The sequence below is a fragment of the Ornithorhynchus anatinus genome, chromosome 2 (genome assembly GCF_004115215.2).
Source record: "Ornithorhynchus anatinus isolate Pmale09 chromosome 2, mOrnAna1.pri.v4, whole genome shotgun sequence".
In the NCBI taxonomy this organism is placed as follows: domain Eukaryota; kingdom Metazoa; phylum Chordata; class Mammalia; order Monotremata; family Ornithorhynchidae; genus Ornithorhynchus; species Ornithorhynchus anatinus.
In genome coordinates, this window is record NC_041729.1 from 31,661,981 (window position 1) to 31,681,608 (window position 19,628).

A 19,628-nucleotide genomic window follows, 5' to 3' on the forward strand; every position below is an offset into this window, starting at 1 on the left:
GTGGACGTACAACTCGGGGGCACAAGGGAAGTGTCGACGTGAAGGGGGGGCGGGGGGACGGCCTCGGAAAGTCACTGTCTGACACGCTGGACCGTCAGAAGATCTCCCCTCCGGGGCTCGGCGAGGTCGTCGTGAGGCGAGGGAGGGAAGTGCCGAGGTCCCTCCCCGGCCGACGACCGAGGGGGGGTCCGAAGCCGAGGCGCGTCCGGACCAAATGACCGGGCTGACCTGCTGCGATGGAGTCTGGGAGAGTCGGACACCACAGAGACGGGGTTCGGTGGGGGGGGGGGGGGGGGGGCGGGACGGCGGGGGAGGGATCATTTGCTTTTGGTCTTTATAAACAGGGGTTTCACTGGTAATACCACCACTAGGTTCATGTCATGCAACCTGAAGGACACTCTGTACACTTCCCCTCGTTCCCCTTCCCCCCCCAGAAGAGGTCAGCGTGGGGGAGGGCCGGGAGAGGGGTCCGCTGGGGGCGGAGCCCCCCCCCCCCCCCCCGGGCAGAGTCGAGTTCACACGGGCGTAGTGCGCCTGTTGGCGGGATTGTTGTGCAGCGATTCCTTGAACTCTTTGGGGATGGAGTTGTGGATTTGTAAAAAAGTGTGGTCCCGCTCCGCGCTGAGGAGGGTCCCCATGGTGACCTTGGAGGGGTCCCGGGAGAGGGTGAACATGGAGATGTCAGTGGAAGGGATGGCGTGGAAACCTTTCCCGATGGGGGACAGATCCCGGGACCGGGGCTCCGTGGAGCGGGAGCTCGATCGCCTTCGGAATCTGTATCTGTACGTGGGGAGGCGGGCGAAGGTGGATTTCTTCAGCAGCTCGGAGTGGGATTTGGCTCGGATCTGCCTGTGCTTCTCTATGTAAATGTGCACAGCGATGACGCCCACCATCTCGGCAATGATGAAGGATAAGGCTCCAAAGTAGAAGGACCAGCCGTAAGAGTAACTTTTCTTCGAGTCGCTTTGTCCGGGGTCGCCCGCGTTCGCTGATATATAGACTATAATTCCGATAATGTTGCTTAAACCTAAGAGAGGGGAGAGATGAGAGAGAAGTCCCTTTACCGGCCGGCAGAAGCGACTTAGCCACGTGTCACCCGTCTTGAGACCCTGGCGACGAATCTGCAGATAAACGCGTCGGCCTTGCGCGGAGCACTGCGGCGAAAATCACCGCGGCTTTGGAAATCTTGACGTTCCAAGGTTCGTTCATTCAATCGCGCTTATTGAGCGCTTACTGTGTGCGAAGCACCGTACTAACGGTTTTCCTCATGAAAATGGCACAGATTTGCTCGGTGATTACATCGAAAACATCAGTTGAGCCGAGAACATGAAGGTAAGCGTGGCGCAGTGGACAGAACAAGGGCCTGGGAGTCAGAAGGTCATGGGTTCTAATCCCGGCTCTGCCACTTGTCGGCTGTGTGGCCTTGGGCAAGTCACTTCACTTCTCCGGACCTCAGTTACCTCCTCTGTAAAGTGGGTATCGAGACTGTGAGCCCCATGTGGGACAGGGACTGTGTCCAACCCTATTTCTCTGTATCCGCCCCAGCGCTTAATACGGTGCCTGGCACACTGTAAGTGCTTAACAAATACCACAGTTATTACTATTATTATTAGATTGGCCCGATGTCACCAGAGATCCTAAGGTAAAATACAGTAGGCTGAATTTGGTGTCCATTTTCAAGAGCAAACTGTAAAAAAAATAGTACTTGTTTAGTTCTTACTTTGTGCCAAGCATCGTTCTAAGCGCTGGGGTAGATACAAGTTAATCAGGGAGACAGAAATAGAAATCAATAAATGACAGATGTGTACATAAGTGCTGTGGGGCTGCGAAAACGGAAGAACAAAGGAAGCAAGTCAGGGCAACGAAGAAGGGAATGGGAGGAGAGGGAAGGAGGTTCAGTCAGGGACGGCTTCCTGGAGGAGATGCGCCTTCAATAAGGCTTTGGGATCCATCTCTTTCCTTCCACTGGATTCAGAACTGGCATAGGTGGGGAAGTGGGCAGTTAAACCAGGCAAATGCCCAGTTTGGCTCTAAGGTCAGGGCCCAGTTGGATGGGAACCAGCCCTTGCCTGTGGGAGAGGAGGAGAAGAGGCTCCCAGCAGCTCTGCTAAATGTCCACTTCCTCTCTGCCCAACTACTCCTCACTGGCTAAAGGGGGTAGAACTGCAGGAGCTGCCCATTGGATCATCCCTCCTTTCCTTTCCACCCTCAGTTGCCCACGGAATGGGGCAGGCCATGCCAGTGGTTCTGTTGACTCACTAGATGGGTTGGGATGGGTTGAAATCCTTCCATATTCTTTCTCCAACCCAAATCAGGAGAGCAAGGGACCCTTCTCCCTCCCCCATTCTCCCCTAACAATAATGACAATACTTATGGCATCTGTTAAGTGCTTACTACGTGCCAGGCACCGTATTAAGCACTGAGGTGGCTGCAAGCAAACTGTATCTTAATCCCCATTTCACAGATGAGGTAACTGAAGCCTAGAGAAGTAAAGTGACTTTCCCAAGGCCACACAGCAGACGAGTGGCAGATCAGAACCCATGACCTTCTGACTCCCAGGCCCTGGGTCTAAGCCTGTAGTTTCCTGAAGGGGCAGGAAGCTGGGGCATGAAACGACCTTCCTTCATTGAAAAATCACTATCGGTCCAGTCCTATAGCGGGCATCATTTTGCTGCCCCTAATTCAGCTCGTACAAGGTGGGATGTGAGCCCAGGTCTTCTCTGCTGTCAGCCAACCCAACTTCTACTTGTCTCCCTTCTTATCACCACTGCCCTCCACAACCACCAGACGGTGGCAAGGAGAGACATTTATTCATTCGATCGTATTTACTGAGCGCTTACTGTGTGCATGGCGCTGTACTAAGCGCTTGGGAGACACCACAGCCTGTTGGAAACTTTGTGGGACTGGGAATGAGGAGGCTGGATTCTAGTTCCAGTCCTTCCCCCGGCCCGCTGGGTGACCTCGGACCAGTCACTCCGTCTCTCCGTTCCACAGCTTCCTCGTCTCTAGAAAGGGGATAAGGTAGCCCTCTCTCTTCCTTTTAGATGGTGGGGGACGGGACTGTGTCGATCTAATTATCTTGTATCTACACCAGGGCACATAAGGAAGCACTTACGATCGTAATTATCATCAATATTAATTATTTTTAAACAACCCTGTTAAAACATATTCAATCCTACACATTAATTATAATTAGAATCACAGTGAGTGGGAAGGGGACATTTCCTGGGTGTGTAAACAGCCCGTCTTGGCCCCGAGCCTGGGTCCGTTCCCCCAACGTGGAAAAGGTGGCAGGATCCCTGGGGTCTGTGTTGTCTGGGTGGGGGTGGGGAGGGGGTCGTCTTGCTCGTTCTTGGAATTCCTTAGAATTCTGGCTTCACTTCAGGCTCCCCCAGCATTTCCTCTGAACCAAGGAAGATTGAAATATCAAGTAGAGAAGGAGCAGGGCCTAGTGTATAGAACGCGGTCCTGGGAGGCAGAAGGACTGGGTTCTAATCCCGCCTCCTCCACTTGTTTGCTGCGAGACTTCCGGCAAGTCGCTTCACTTCTCTGGGCTTCAGTTACGTCATCTCTAAAATGGGGATTAAAGCCGTGAGCCCCAGGTGGGACAGAGACTGTGTCCAATCCGATTAGCTAGTATCTACCCCAGTGCTTAGAACAGTGCTCGACTCATAGTAAGCGCTTAACAAATACCATGGCTTTTTTAAAAATCTCAGCTCTACTAACTGGCCTGCTGTGGGATCTTGGGTAGATCACTTAACTTCTCTATGACTCCATTTATTCATTTGTTAAGCGGGGATTAAATTCTGGATCTCCCACGTAGTCTGTGATTCTCATTGATCGATCAATCAATGGTATTTATTGAGTGCTTTCTGGGTGCAGAGCACTGTACTAAGCACTTGGGAGAGTACAATGCAACAAAGTTGGTAGCAAATTTTCCTGCCCATAAGGAGCTTACAGGTTAGGGTGGGGACTTTTGAAACAGGGACTGTGTCTGACCTGATTATCCTGTTTCTACCCCAGCACTTAGATCAGTTCATGGCACATAGAAAGTGCTAAACGAAGATCATCGTGGTTTCCTTATTATTATCCTTCATGTGGCTCTTCAGTTGCAGATTTACAGAGAATGGGGCCACTGGATTTTGAGCTTCAGAGTCAAGAGAACGGTCAATAAATGAATCAGTAGATTGATTGATTGATTTTCCAGAGAACACGACCTTGGCCTTAATTTTTTCTGAACCAAGGCAAGAGGTAGAGAAGCAGAGAAGCAGAGAAGCGGGGTGGCTCAGTGGAAAGAGCCTGGGCTTCGGACTCAGAGGTCGTGAGTTCGACTCCCGGCTCTGCCACTTGTCAGCTGTGTGACTGCGGGCAAGTCACTTAACTTCTCTGTGCCTCAGTTCCCTCATCTGTGAAATGGGGATTAAAAGTGTGGGAGCCCCACGTGGGACAACCTGATTACCCTGTATCTCCCCCAGCGCTTAGAACAGAGCTCGGCACCTAATAAGTGCTTAACAAATACCAACATTATTATTATTATTATTATTAAGAGGTAGGCAGACCACCCATTTCAGACTGGTGGCCACAGTCAAGCTGCTGGCGGCCTTTCACTGGGCCATATGAGCTCCAGGAAAATCAGCCAAATTGTAGAGTCTGGGCCTCAGAAGGAGGGAGAGAGCAGCAGTAGAGATTTCAGGACACATATATTGTTTCTGCATATGCTCAATCTCCAAGAGAGGGGGCAGCTTTATAATTATTCAGGGTCCAGAGGGGGATCATTTGCACTTCCAACAGTAACAGGATCCTGGTCTCCAGGGGGTAGGAAAAGCCTCTAGAGCTTTAGGAGAAGCTAAGGGATGGGAACCTAGCGGAATAGCAATGTGACCATCTCTCTCGTTTCCGTTTACATCGTCTTTCGGTTTTGCTCGGATTTTCATGTCGTTTCTCAAGAATGCTCTTGGGAAAGGAGGAAAGAATAATCATTTGTTTCTGGGCTCGAGAACAGTTGCTGGTGACAAACACCTCGTCACGGAACAATCACTTAAAGTGTCAGAAGAAGTCGATCACTGAGCGAGAGAGCCCACATCCCCAGGGCCTTGCCAGCCTGAACGTTCAAAGCTGAGTCTCGTTGGCTCAAATGAACTTTTCCCGAAGATTCCCTGGTCCTCCAGACTGCGTTCCACTACCTTTAGCTGGCTGCTTCTCGGAGGAGCAAGAGTCTGCGGAAGGGCGATGGTGAGGCCGATTAGAAAGAAGTTTTTGACAGTGTTCACTGGAAGCCCATCAGTTAGATTTCCTCCTTGAAAGGTGTGTTCCATTTCTACCCTAGCTTAATCTTCCCTGGTGCCCACATTCAGACCCAGAATAATAATTATGGTATTTGTTAAAAGCTTAATATGAGCCAGCCACCGTACTAAACTCTGGGATGAAGACAAATCGGGTTGGACGCAGTCCCCGTCCCACATGGGGCTCACAGTCTCAATCCCCATTTTACAGATGAGGTAACTGAGGACCAGAGAAGTGATGTGACTTGCCCAAAGTCACATGGCAGACAAATGGTGGAGCTGGGATTAGAACTCATGACCTCTGACTCCCAGGCCCGTGCTCTATCCACTATGCCATGCTGCTTTTCAAGGGCAGAACTCTTGCCTCACAAAGACTGATTGTCCATATTTTTATACCCCAAGGACCCACCAGATATATTGTCTTTTAGAGAAACAGCATGGCATAGTGGATAGCGCATGAGCTTGGAGAGAGAAGGTCATGGGTTCTAATCCCGGCTCCACCATTTGTCTGCTGTGTGACTGTGGGCAAGTCACTTTCCTTCTCTGGACCTCAGTTACCTCATCTGTAAAGTGGGGATTGAGACTGTGAGCCCCACATGGGACAGGGACTGTGTCCAACTTGATTTGCTTGTATCCACCTCAGCATTTACTACTATACCGAGCCCAGAATAAATGCTGAACAAATACCCTCATCATTATTATTATTATTATTATTGTTATTATTCTCCCCGGGAATCCTCCCATGGCTTTGGGGATAACTGGGCTGACCTATCATGCAGACACAGCACTTATGTATATATCTGTAATTCATTTACTTATTTATATTAATGTCCGTCTCCCCCTGTAGACTGTAAGTTCATTGTGGGCAGGGAATGTGTCTGTTTATTGTTATAGTATACTCTCTCAAGCACTCACTACAGTGCTTTCCACAGAGTAAGCACTCGATAAATGATTGAATGAATGAACATAGTACATATGTACACATCTGGAATTCATTTATGTATTTATATTAATGTCAGTCTCCCCCTCTAGACTGTAAGCTCATTGTGGGCAGGGAATGTGTCTATTTTTATATTGTAATCTTCCAAGCACTTAGTACTGTGCTTGGCACAAAGTAAGTGCTCAATAAAAACAAGTAAATGAATGGATGACTGCCTGAATGAATATTACCAGTTGGTTCTTTCTGGAGGTTCCAGTCCCGGCTGCTGCCCTGCAAAAGCTGTCTCTGACAGAGGATGGGGGAGTGAGTGTGGATAGGGAATGTGCCCACCCACTCTGTTGTACTGTACCCTCCCAAGCGCTTAGTACAGTGCTCTGCACACAGTAAGCGCTCAGTAAATACCATCGCTCGATTGATTGTGTGGGTGTGCCTGTGGGCATGTGGGTATGTTTGAAGGGAGCAGACTGCTTTTTTGTCTAAGAAGATAGTGAAATTTACTTTGAGTTTCACCCTGGCCAGCCAGAGTCCCTAATTTTAAACAGAAAGCGCTCGGAAGAGCCCCCGTTAATAGCACTGCTATCTGGATTCTATTTATTGCCATCGTTCTCGTCTGTCCGTCTCCCCCGATTAGACTGTAAACCCGTCAAAGGGCAGGGACTGTCTCTATCTGTTACCGATTTGCACATTCCAAGCGCTTAGTCCAGTGCTCTGCACATAGTAAGCGCTCAATAAATACTATTGAATGAATGAATGAACGAATGCCTAGCCGGGAAACGCAGAGGAGGTTGACTCAGGGCCTAGGCAGGAATCCAGAAAACCGAGAAGAGCGGGTTCTAGAAAATCTAGACGGATGACTCCACCGTCTCTGGACAACAGTGCGAGAAGGCTAAGGGCCCCTCCCCTTGGGCCCCAGAGAAAAGCAACAGGATTGTTTGGACGGAGTGGAGAAACAAGATGGGCAGGCCAGAATACTTGTGCTCCCTCTAGACCGTAAGCTCGTTGTGGGCAGGGAGTGTGTCTGCTGCACTGTTATATTGCCTTCTCTCCAGTGATAGGTACAGTCCTCTGCATACAGTAAGCGCTCAGTAAGAACAGAGAAGCAGCGAGGCTCAGTGGAGAGAGCACGGGCTTGGGAGTCAGAGGTCATGGGTTCTAATCCCGGCTCCGTCGCTTGTCAGCTGTGTGACTCTGGGCAAGTCGCTTAACTTCTCTGGGCCTCAGTGACCTCATCTGTAAAATGGGGATGAAGACTGGGAGCCCCTGATCACCTTGTATCCGCCCCCCCAGCGCTTAGAACAGTGCTTTGCACATAGTAAGCGCTTAACAAATACCACCATTATTATTATTAGAGATAGACTGATCGATTGATGGTGGACAGATCGGGATCAGAAAGGTTGGGTTCTAATGCCGGTCCCACCCGCTGCCTGCCGGGTGACTTTGGACAAATTGCTCTAACTTCTCTTTCAACTTTAAAATGGAGGATTAAATCAGTGAATCAGTTGTGTTTATTAAGTCCTTACTGTGCTCAGAGCACTGTACTAAGTGCTTGGGAGAGTACAATGTATCAATATCACAGAGTTGGTAGGCACATTCCTTGCCCACAGTGAGCTCACAGTCTAGAAGGGGAGACAGACATTTTCATAAATAAATAAATTATGGATACATGCGTAAGTGCTGGGGCTGAGGGAGGGGTGAATAAAGGGAGCAAATCAGGGATTAAGTAACATCTCTCCCTCCCCCTTAGTCAGAGAGCCCCATGTAGGACAGCGACTGTGTCCTATCCGATTATCCTATATCTAACCCAGTATTTAACATAGTGCTTGTCCCTTAATAAGCGTTAACAAATGCCACAATTAATATTATAATAGGAGAAGTAGAGTGTCTTAGTGGATAGAGCACGGGCCTGGGAATCAGAAGGACCTTGGTTCTAATCCCAGCTCTGCCACACGTCTGCTGTGACGTTGGGCAAGTCACCTAACTTCTCTGGACCTCAGTTACCTGATCGGTAAAATGGGAATTGAGAGTGTGAGCCCCATGTGGGACAGGGACTGAGTCTAACCTGATTAACTCGTATCTACCCCAGTGCTCTGAACAGTGCTCAGTCCAAAGTAAGTGATTAACAAGCACCATAATTATTATTCATTATTATTATCATTGTTATTAGAAAGACCCAGGGCTATTTGGCCTAGGAGAAGGCAGGAGGGTCCGGAGCAAGACAAAAGACAGAGACTGTCATGCATAAGAGAACAGTCATGGGGACATGGCTAGTATTTTGGGGAACTTGATGGAATTAGGCAACCCGATGGTCTTGGGGACCTGCGGTTCCCCAAAATAGGGGTCCCTAGACAATGCCGGCCACTACACTGTACCGAACTCCAATAATAATAACGATAATAATAATAATAATTGTGGAACTTGTTAAGCGCTTACTGTGTGCCAGGCACTATACTTAAGTGTTGAGGTGGATACAAGCAAATCGGATCCGACACATTCCCTGTCCAACTTGGGGCTCACGGTCTTAATCCCCACTTTACAGATGAGGAAACTGAGGCCCAGGGAAGCGAAGTGACTTGCCCGAGGTCACTCAGCAGACGAGTGGCAGAGGCCGAATCAGAACCCAGTGCGTCCTGAATTCCAGACCTGTGCTCTATCCACTAGACCACGTTGTTTCTGATTACCATGGTTTATGACAATTGCCTGTTGCCCTGGAGGGCTGGGGATTGTCGCCGCTGGGCCGGGTGATGGTGGTCGTGGGTTGGTGGGGGGGAAAGGTTTGTGTGTGTGTGTGTGTGTGTGTGTGTGTACTTGCACGCATGGCGGGGAGGAGAGCGAAGGTTGGTCCTTCGTGACGGCTGAGGCTCCCAGCCTCTCTGCCTTTGCCTCCTGCCCAGAGCCAAAGAGTGGCTCTGCCTGCCCACAGTTTAATCAAGCTGCTGGGATCTGGATCAATCGGTGGTATTTACTGAATGCTTACTGTGTGCAGAGCACTGTACTGAGCACTTGGGAAATTATACACTACAATACAGTCGGTAGACAGAGTCTCTTCCCATCAGGAGTTCACATACTATAGGGGAAGACAGGTATTAAAATAAATTAATTTCATGTAGGGGAAATAGTCGAGTATAAGGATAGATACCTCCAGTGGTTGCCCGTCCACCTCCGCATCAAACAGAAACTCCTTACCGTCGGCTTTAAAGCACTCAATCACCTTGTCCCCGCCTATCTCACCTAGCTGCTCTCCTAATAGAACCCAGCCCGCACACCACCCTCCTCTAATATTCATTCATTCATTCAATAGTATTTATTGAGCGCTTACTATGTGCAGAGCACTGTACTTAGCGCTGGGAATGTACAAGTCGGTAACAGATTGAGACAGTCCCTGCCCTTTGACGGGCTTACGGTCTAATCGGGGGAGGAGGACAGACGAGAACAATAGCAATAAATGGAATCGATCTACTCACTGTATCTCGATCTCACCTACCTCCCTGCCACCCTCTCACCCGTGCCCTGCCTCTGGCCTGGAAAACCCTCCCTCTTCATATTCCCCTTCAAAGCCTTATTGAAGGCCCATCTCCTCCAAGAAGCCTTCCCTGACTAAGCTCCCCTTTTCTCCCACTCCCTTCTGCATCACCCTTACACCCTTGGTTCTTCCCGTCTCCCAGCCCCACAGTAGTTACGTACATATCTGTCATTTATTTATTTATATTAACGTCTGTCTCCCCCGGCCTAGAATGTAAGCTCGTTGCGGGCAGGGGACGCATCTGTTTACTGTTGGACTCTTCCAAGTGCTTAGTACGGTGCTGTGCACACAGTAAGCGTTCAATAAATACAAGTGAATAAATGAATGAATATTCTACGATCTCTCTCCCCACCTCCAAGAGGCCTTCCCTGACTAAGCCCTCATTTCCTCTTCTCCAACTCCCTTATGCATCAGCCTTAAACTTGGATTCGCTCCCTTTATTCGCCCCTACCTCAGCCCCACAGCACTCACGGCCAGATCTGTAATTTATTCATCTATATTAATGCCTGTCTCACCCTCTAGACTGTAAGTTTATTGTAGGCAGGGGACGTGTCTACCATCTCTGTTATACTGTACTTTTACAAGCTCTTAATACTGTGCTCTGCATGCAGTAAGTGCTCAATAAATACAGTAGATCGGTAAGTGCCGTGGGGATGGGGTGAATGGCAAAGTGCTTAAGGGGTCCATCGTCAATCGATCAATCAACCATATTTATTGAGCATTCGTGGTGTGCAGAGTAATAATAATAATAATAATAATGATAATGGTATTTGTTAAGCGCTTACTATGTGCCAAGTAACGTTCTAAGCAACTGGGGGGGATACAAGGTAATCAGGTTGTCCCACGTGGGGTTTACAGTCTTAATCCCCATTTTACAGATGAGGTAACTGAGGCCCAGGGAAGTGAAGTGACTTGCCCACAGTCACACAGCTGACAAGGGGCAGAGCCGGGATTTGAACCCGTGACCTCTGACTCCCAAGCCCATGCTCGTTCCATTGAGCCACGCTGCTTAATAATGAGGGTATCTGTTAAGCTCTTACAGTGTGCCAAGCACTGTTCTAAGCGGCGCTGGGGGAGATATAAGGTAATCAGGTTGTTCCATGTGGGGTTCACAGTCTTAATCTCCATTTTACAGAGGAGGTCACTGAGGCATAGAGAAGTGAAGTCCCACAGCAGACTGGTGGCAGAGTTGGGATTAGAACTCGTGACCTCTGACTCCCAAGCCCGGAATCTGTCCACTGTGCCTTGCTGCTTCTCTACTCTACTAAGTACCGTATTAAGTGCTTGGAAGAATACAACGGAGTTGATAGACTCGTCCCTTGCCCACACCGATCTTATAGTCTAGAGGGGGAGATGGAGGTTACTATAATTTATCGATATGTACATAATTGCTATGTCGTAGGGGTAGTAATGATAACGACGGTATCTGTTAAGCGCTTACTACGTGCCAAGCACCGTTCTAAGCGCTGGGGTAGATACAAGGCAATCGGGTCGTCCCTCGTGGAGCTCACAGTCTTAATCCCCATTTTACAGATGAGGTAACTGAGGCACAGAGAAGTGAAGTGACTCGCCCAAAGTTACACAGCACAGTGGGCAAGCTGGGATTAGAACTCACGACCTCTGACCCCCCCAGCCCCTGCTCTTTCCACTAAGCCATGCTGCTTCTCACAAGGGGTGAATCAAGGGTTCCCGTTCAAGGGTGACACAGACGGGAGTGGGAGAAGAGGAAATGAAGGCTTAATTGGGAACGGGGAAGCTTTTAATAAGGCTTTGAAGGTGGTAGGTGATCGAGGGGAGGGCTGAGAGGGGAACTGAGGACTCGGTCAGGGAAGGCCTCCCGGGGGAGGCGTGATGGGCATTTACCTGCGGATACAAAAAAGATCCCGGCGCTGAGGATGACGTTGTGCTTGCTCTTGTAGAATTCGCTGGCGGCCACGCACAGACCCCCGAAGAAGAGCAGCCCCACGCTCAGGATGGGGAAGATGCTGGATGCTCTCACGGCCCCTGGGGGGGGAGAAACCCAAAGACAATCAGACCACGGGTGCGGCGACAAGCAGCTCGGCCTAGCGGCTAGAGCACGGGCCTCTCGGTCAGAAGAACCGGGGTTCTAATCCCGGCTCCGCCACACGTCTGCTTGTATGACCTTGGGCAAGTCGCTTCACCACACCAGCGTGGCTTAGTGGAAAGAGCCCCGGCTTGGAAGTCAGAGGTCCGGGGTATTCATCCCGGCTCCGCCAATTGTCAGCTGTGTCGCCTCGGGCAAGTCACTTCACTTCCCTATGCCCCATTTACCTCATGTGTAAAATGGGGATTAAGACTGTGAGCCCCAAGTGGGATGATCTGGTTACCTTGTATCTAACCCAGTGCTTAGAACGGTGCTTGGCACATAGTAAGCACTTAACAGATACCATTATTGAGAAGCGGCGTGGCTCAGTGGAAAGAGCCCGGGCTTGGCAGTCAGAGGTCGTGGGTTCTAATTCCGACTCTGCCACTAGTCTGCTGTGTGACCTTGGGTACGCCACTTCACTTCGCTGTGCCTCAGTTACCTCATCTGTAAAATGGGGATTGAGACTGTGAGCCCCATGTGAGACAACCTGATCGCCTTATATCTACCCCGGTGCTTAGAACAGTGCTTGGCACATAGTAAGTGCTTAACAAATACCATCATTATTACTATTATTCTCTGTGCCTCATTTACCTCACCTGCAAAATGGGGATTAAGAGTGTGAGCCCCATGTGGGACGGGGACCGTGTCCAAACTTAATAACTTGGATCTAACCCAGAGCATGGAAAATGCTTGGCACATAGTAAACACTTAACAAGTACTATTATTATTATTATCGTTGTTAATTTTCGACTGGGCGCCGCAGGGAAGTCTCGGGTTGCCTCTGGATCATTCAGACGGAGTGACCGCAAAATAGTAGGGCCTGGGCTGACCACTAATCAGCTAAAGGAAGATAGTAATTATACCGTTTGTTAACATGTGCCAAACACCACGCTAAGCTTTGGGCTAGACACGCTACAGTCAGGTCTGACACAGGCTCTTTCCTACATGGATGTCACAGCCTTAGGAGGAGGGAGAACAGGTATTGAATCCCCACGTTACAGATGAGGACTCTGAGACACGGACAAGTAAAGGAATTTGCCCGAGATCACACAGCAGTCATGGGACAGAGCCAGGATTAGAACCCAGGTCCCCACACTCCCCATCTTGCATTCCTTCTCCTAGGCCACACTACTTTATAATGACAAGAAAATAAGGCTTAATAATAAGAAAATTAAGAGTAGCGGTGTGGGCGGTTTCCCAGGTTCCTTCAACGCATTTCCAATAATGATTCATTAATCCACAAGGTGTCCTTGGGAGGAATGGAAAAAGGGTACCAGTTAAATGAACTGAAATCGCAAAAGGCGGCGTTAGATGAGATTATAATCGTGAACCTACCTTGTTTCTGATTAGTGCATTTCATTTTTACAGAGCACTTTCACATCAGTATCTCATTTTATCCTCACAGCATCCTTTATGAGAGAGAGGCAGGCATTATTGTTGTCATTTTACAGCCAAGGACACCGAGGCTCAGAGAGACTAAGGGACTTGGCCAAGGTCAAACAGCAGACTAGTGGCAGAGCCGGGACTAGACCCCAAGTTTCCTGATTCCCAGCCACTTCGCTCTTTCCACTGGGTCATACTACCTCCTCAGAGTAATGATAATGTTGGTATTTAAGCGCTTACTATGTGCAGAGCACTGTTCTAAGCGCTGGGGTAGATACAGGGTAATCGGGTTGTCGCACGTGAGGCTCACGGTCTTAATCCCCATTTTACAGATGAGGTAACTGAGGCAGCGAGAAGTGAAGTGACTTGCTCACAATCACGCAGCTGACCAGGGGAAGAGTCGGGATTTGAACCCATGACCTCTGACTCCCAAGCCCGGGCTCTTTCCACTGAGCCACGCTGCTTCTCCGATATAAATTTCACACATTGTCCAGTTCTCTTTCCAGAGTCTGCTCTTCCTCACAGTTTTAATAGAAACTGTAGCAGCAACGAATGACAAAGAAAGATTCCAGCACAAATGATGTCTTCCCTCACTGCCACCTCCAGGTAATGAATGTCTCCTTTCTCTTCTTGCTTCAAACAAAGCTTCTGGATGAGTTGTGGGGCGCTCAGGGGTGAGTGGATAGGGAGGCGGTGGGGAGGTGGTGGCTTCCACCTGAGGTGACTGGTTAGGGAAGCGGTGTGGCCTAATGGGTAGAGCATGGGCCTGGCAGTCAGAAGGACCTGGGTTCTAATTTCGCACTTGTCCACTGGGTGACCTTGGACAAGTCGCTTCCCTTCCTCTGTGCTTCGTTACCTTATCCGTAAAATGGGGATTAAGACTGTGAGCTTTACGTGGGACAGGGACTATGTCCATCCCAATTTACTTGTAACCACCCTAGCGCTTAGTACAGCGCCTGACATCCCCCGCTTTAGGATGCAACCTTCTCAGTGATGGAAAGTGAATGTTATTCATTCTTTGCAAACTCCCTGCAGCAGTTCTATGTTCATAGCTGAGACATAGGAAGGCTTTTGGATGAAAATGAGGAAACCCACTTGCTCCTTTTAATTCAACTACTGTTTCCTTTCAAGGAATCCATCAATGGAGACGATTTCAGTGGGATTGCCGCGGGTAGATGCGGGAGTTCTGTTTCCTATTATGATGGTAAACAATAGAAATAATAATAATGATTGTGGTATTTGGTAAAAGTGTTTACTGTATGCCAAGCGCCGTATTAAGAGCTGTGATAGATATGAGTTTATCACGTTGGAACAGGTCCTGGACTCACAGTCTAAGGGGAAGGGTAAAAATGAATTTGAATTCTCATTTTATAGATTGAGGTTTCTGAGGCACAGGGAGGGTAAGTGACTTGCCCAACTTCACACAGCAGACAAGTTGAAGAGTCAGAGTTATAACCTAGGTCCTCTGACTTCCAAGACTGTGATCTTTCCACTTAAGCCAGGAGGGGAAATGTACCCAGGAAAGGAAACTGTTGCCTTGGGGAATATGGGGGTCCTGCCATCTGGAAGAGCCAGAGAGGTTGGGAAATTACCGGGAAGGTCAAACTCACAACCTCTGTTAGGGATATATAGGCATTTAAAAAACTCTTTTAGAATAACGATGATGATAATGATAACTGTGGCATTTGTTTAGCATTTATTACGTGCTAAGCCCTGGGGTAGACACAAGATAGTCAGTTTGGACACAGTCCATGTCAGTCAGTCGACTGTATTTTTTGTGTGCGGAGTACTGTACTAAGAGCTTGGGAGAGTACACTGTAACAATAAGAAGACACATTCTTTGCCCACAATGACTTTACAGACTACTCGCAATCTAAGGGGAAGAGAGAACAGGTATTCATTCATTCATTCATTCATTCATTCATTCATTCATTCAATAGTATTTATTGAGCGCTTACTATGTGCAGAGCACTATACTAAGCGCTTGGAATGTACAAATAGGTAACAGGTAGAGACAGTCCCTGCCCTTTGACGGGCTTACGGTCTAATCGGGGGAGACGGACAGACGAGAACAATGGCAATAAATAGAATCGAGGGGAAGAACATCTCATTAAAACAATAGCAAATAAATAGAATCAAGGTGATGTACATCTCATTAACAAAATAAATAGGGTGATGAAGATATATACAGTTGAGCGAACGAGTACAGTGCTGAGGGGATGGGGCGGGAGAGGGGGAGGAGCAGAGGGAAAGGGGGAGAAGAGGGTTTAGCTGCGGAGAGGTGAAGGGGAGTGGGTAGAGGGAGCAGAGGGAAAAGGGGAGGGAAAAGTTTTAAATCCCCATTTTACAGATGAGGAAACTGAGGCACAGAGGAGTTAGGTGACTTGCCCAAGGTCACACAGCAGGTGGATGACAGAGCCGGGATTAAAACCCCTGTCTCCTGACTTGCAGTCTTGCACTCACTTCCACTCACCCATGCGACTTGTCAGCCATGATGTGAACGACATGAATGCCAGCTGGAGTTCCAGAAGGATAAGGCTGACATCTTTGATCCAAGCTGTTCGAGAGATCTGGTCGAACTAGAAACCACAGCACCTAAGAGGTCCTTCCCTGAATCTAACGCCACTAATCATGAAAAGAGCTCTTAAAAATTAGATTAATTAAGGGGTCAATTTTTTATGGGGCTACTGGTTTGTTTTTGCAGGGAAACAAGGGCAGAAATAGGATTTTACTTCTGTTTCACTTCCCCATAAATCTCAGGATTCAACCCAATTTTTCTGAGTTTAGACTACTGTATCCCTTATTATTATGATTTATTTTTCTCCAGCGACCAACATTCTATTTTGGGAAAAACCTATAAAGATACCATATCCCAGGAAGCGGTGTGGCCAAACGGAAAGTGTACAGGCTGGTGTGCCAGAGGACCTGGGTTCCAATCCTGCCTCTGCCCTAGCTGGGTGACCTTGGGCAAGTTACTTAACTTCTTTGTGTCTCAGTTTCCTCATCTTTAATATGGGGATTTAATACCTTGTCTCCCTCTCACAGTTCGAGCCCCATGTGGGACAGGGACTGTGTCTAACCTGATTAATTTTTTCTACCCCAGTGCTTAATACAGTGCTTGGCAGATAGTAGCACTTAACAGATATCATCATCGTGCTTGGTGGAGTTTAGCTTTCTTCCCTGCTCTGTCTTGTAGAATTTCTCACAACTGAGATCGATTGATATGGAGGGGATTCCACAGCTCCCAGAGAAGCGGTGTGGCCCAGTGGTTAGAATATGAGAAGCAGCGTGGCTCACTGGAAAGAGTACAGGCTTTGGAGTCAGAGGTCATGGGTTCGAACCCCGGCTCTGCCACTTGCCAGCTGTGTGACTTTGGGCAAGTCACTTAACTTCTCGGTGCCTCAGTTCCCTCATCTGTAAAATGGGGATTAAGACTGTGAGCCCCACGTGGGACAACCTGATTCCCCTGTGTCTACCCCAGTGCTTAGAACAGTGCTCGGCACACAGTAAGCGCTTAACAAATACCGACATTATAATATGGACCTGAGAGTCAGAAGGACCTGGGTTCTAATCCCAGCTCCAACGCTTGAGTGGTTTGTGACCTCGGGCGAGTCACTTAACTTCCCGGTGCCTCCGTTACCTCATCTGCAAATGGGGATTAAGACTGTGAGTCCCATGTGGGACACGGACTGTATCCAACCTGATTAGCTTGTAGCTACCCCAAGTGCTTAGTACAGTGCCTGGCACTTAGTAAACACTTAAATACCACTAAGGAAAAAACCACATAGTATTTGCATCATCCTTCTTGAGAAGTCTTTGCCCACCCATGTCTTCCTGGGGGGCTATCTCATAGCCTCCTGTGCTCCTGCATACCATAAAGCCTCTGCCCTTAACTGCCATTTTACAGATGAGAAAAAGTGAGGTATAGAGAAGTTAAGGGAGTTGCCCAAGGTGACATAAGACGCAAGTGGTAGAGCCAGGATTAGAATCCAGATCCTCTGACTTCCGGAGTCTCTTTCCAAAGTCCTTCCTCATAAACATTTAGCTGAAATAATAATAATAATACTAATAATGTTGATATTTGTTAAGCGCTTACTATGTGCAGAGCACTGTTCTAAGTGCTGGGGGAGACACAAGGTCATCAGGTTGTCCCACGTGAGGCTCACAGTTAATCTCCATTTTACCGATGAGGTAACTGAGGCACAGAGGAGTTGTGACTTGCCCACGGTCACACAGCTGACAAGTGGCAGAGCCGGGAGTCGAACCCATGACCTCTGACTCTGAAGCCCAGGCTCTTTCCACTGAGCCACCCTCCCGCTTCTCATCCTGTTCTTGGGACCTCTGTTCACAGGCACCCCTGACAGCCTGCTCCCAAAAGCTACAAGCGAACAATTTGATTTCCTCCTCCAGGTTTTCCCTAGCTGGAAGCTGAGTGAGGAAATGAGGTCGGGGAAGATGAGAGGGGTCGGAGTGAGGAAAAGTCTAGTCTCTCGGCGCAATGAACTTTACCACGACTCTACTCCAACAGCGGCGGACCCGAGTAGAAGCTGAGGGAGCAGAAGTTCGTCCTCTAGACTGTAAGATTGTGGTGAGCAGGGAGTGTGTCTGTTTATTGGTATATTGTACACTCCCAGTGCTTAGTACAGTCCACTGCACGGAGTCTAGAACACCAGCCTGGTAGTCACAAGGTGATGGGTTTTAATCCCAGCTCCGCCACTTGTCTGCTGTGTGACCTTGGGCAAATCGCTTGGCTTCTTTGTGCCTCAGTTACCTCATCTCTATAATGGGGATTGAGACTGTGATCCCCATGTAGGACAGGGACTGGGTCCAACCTGATTAACTTGTATCTACCCCAGTGCTTAGAACAGTGTTTGGCACTTAATAAGCACTTAACAAGGACCAACATTATTATTATCATTATTATAATAAGCGCTCAATAAATATGATTGACAAGAGTGGTTAATAGTACTGTTATCATTGTTATTAATAACCATAGTAATAATAACTATTGTGGTATTTAAGTTCTTACTATGTGCCAGGAACTGTATTAAGCGCTTAGGTAGGTACAAGAACATCAAATTGGACAGAGTCCCCGTCCCATGTAATAATAATGTTGGTATTCGTTAAGTGCTTACTATGTGCCGAGCACTGTTCTAAGCGCTGGGGTAGGTGCAGGGTAATCAGGTCGTCCCACGTGAGGCTCACAGTTAATCCCCATTTTACAGATGAGGTAACTGAGGCACAGAGAAGTGAAGTGACTTGCCCATGGTCACACAGCTGACAAGTGGAGGAGCCGGAATTCGAACCCATGACCTCTGGCTCCCAAGCCCGGGCTCTTTCCACTGAGCCACGCTGCTTCTCACAGTCTCAATCCCCATTCTGCGGATGAGGTAACTGAGGCCCAGAGAAGTGAAGTGATTTGCCCAAGGTCACACAGCAGACAAGTGGCAGAGCCTGGGAAGGTTACTACCCTCCTTCCTTCCACAGGGTGCAGTGAAAAGAACCAGGGCCTGGGAATCAGAAGGCGTGGGTTCTAATCCTGACTCTGCCCCTTGCTTGCCGGGCATGTCACGTAATTGCTCTGTGCTTCGGTTTCCCCATCTGCAAAATGCAGTTTAAATACCTGTTCACCCTCTCTGTTGGACTGTGAAAGGAACCGAGTCCAACCTTATTATCTTGTATCTTTCCCAGTTCTGAGTTCAGTTTTGGGCACACAACAAGTGCTTAACAAATACCAAATTATTATGACTGCATCGAAACCCAGTGCTTAGCACAGTGCTGGCCACAGAGAAAGTGCCTAATAAATTCCACAGTTGGTATCTGTAGCTTTCCAGACTAAAATTGCTGGCCTTTAGAGACCTGGAGCCAGAGTCTTTATAACTTTTTCTGTGCTCACAACATACGGAAGTCAGGTCCTTCTGGTTCAAATAGCTGATCAAAGATCGTCTTGGTTCTTGCTTCTCCTTCTCCTCTGGTGGAAAGAAACTGCTTAGGGAAACTTCATTAGTTGTTGTTTTTGAGCTGGCCACTGGAACTAAAAGTAGACGCTCCTTCTCTGCCTCTCCTAATTGGACTTGCTATGGCTCTTGCTCCAAAATGAGGATGAAAGGTAATTAATTCAGTGACCTCTTCTCTGACTAGAACTACTGTGCTTAATGTGAATTGCTCAGGTTTGAAGCCTTATTAGGCTATTAAAAAAGAATCACATACTAGTTATCAGCTCTATTACAGCCCCGACCACTTTATTCTCATGATTTTTAAAAAATTCATTACTTTTTAATGAACGAGGTATGAATTTAATTGGTGAAAATTCAAGAAAAAATTCAATTCCCCAAAACCCCTTAAAACAGCTAAATTAACTGAAAATCCCTACAACGAGCCAGAAGGGCTTTTTTT

The 19,628-nt window shown here is 48.2% G+C and overlaps 1 protein-coding gene across 2 annotated transcripts in view; it reads right to left on the reverse strand.

The window, feature by feature from the left end:
• Positions 1-291: 291 nt before the first annotated feature.
• CACNG3 (calcium voltage-gated channel auxiliary subunit gamma 3) overlaps positions 292-19,628 on the reverse strand; it is a 137,953-nt gene continuing 118,616 nt past the window's right edge. The window contains exons 3-4 of one of the 2 annotated variants that reach the window (XM_029058831.2): positions 11,606-11,746; positions 292-1,027 (exon numbers count right to left, since the gene is read on the reverse strand). In XM_029058831.2, coding sequence (XP_028914664.1) covers positions 516-1,027; positions 11,606-11,746 — 653 coding nt within the window. In that variant the 3' untranslated portion in view covers positions 292-515. The remainder of the gene's footprint in view (positions 1,028-11,605; positions 11,747-19,628) is intronic. The other variant, XM_029058832.2, reaches the window with a different exon arrangement.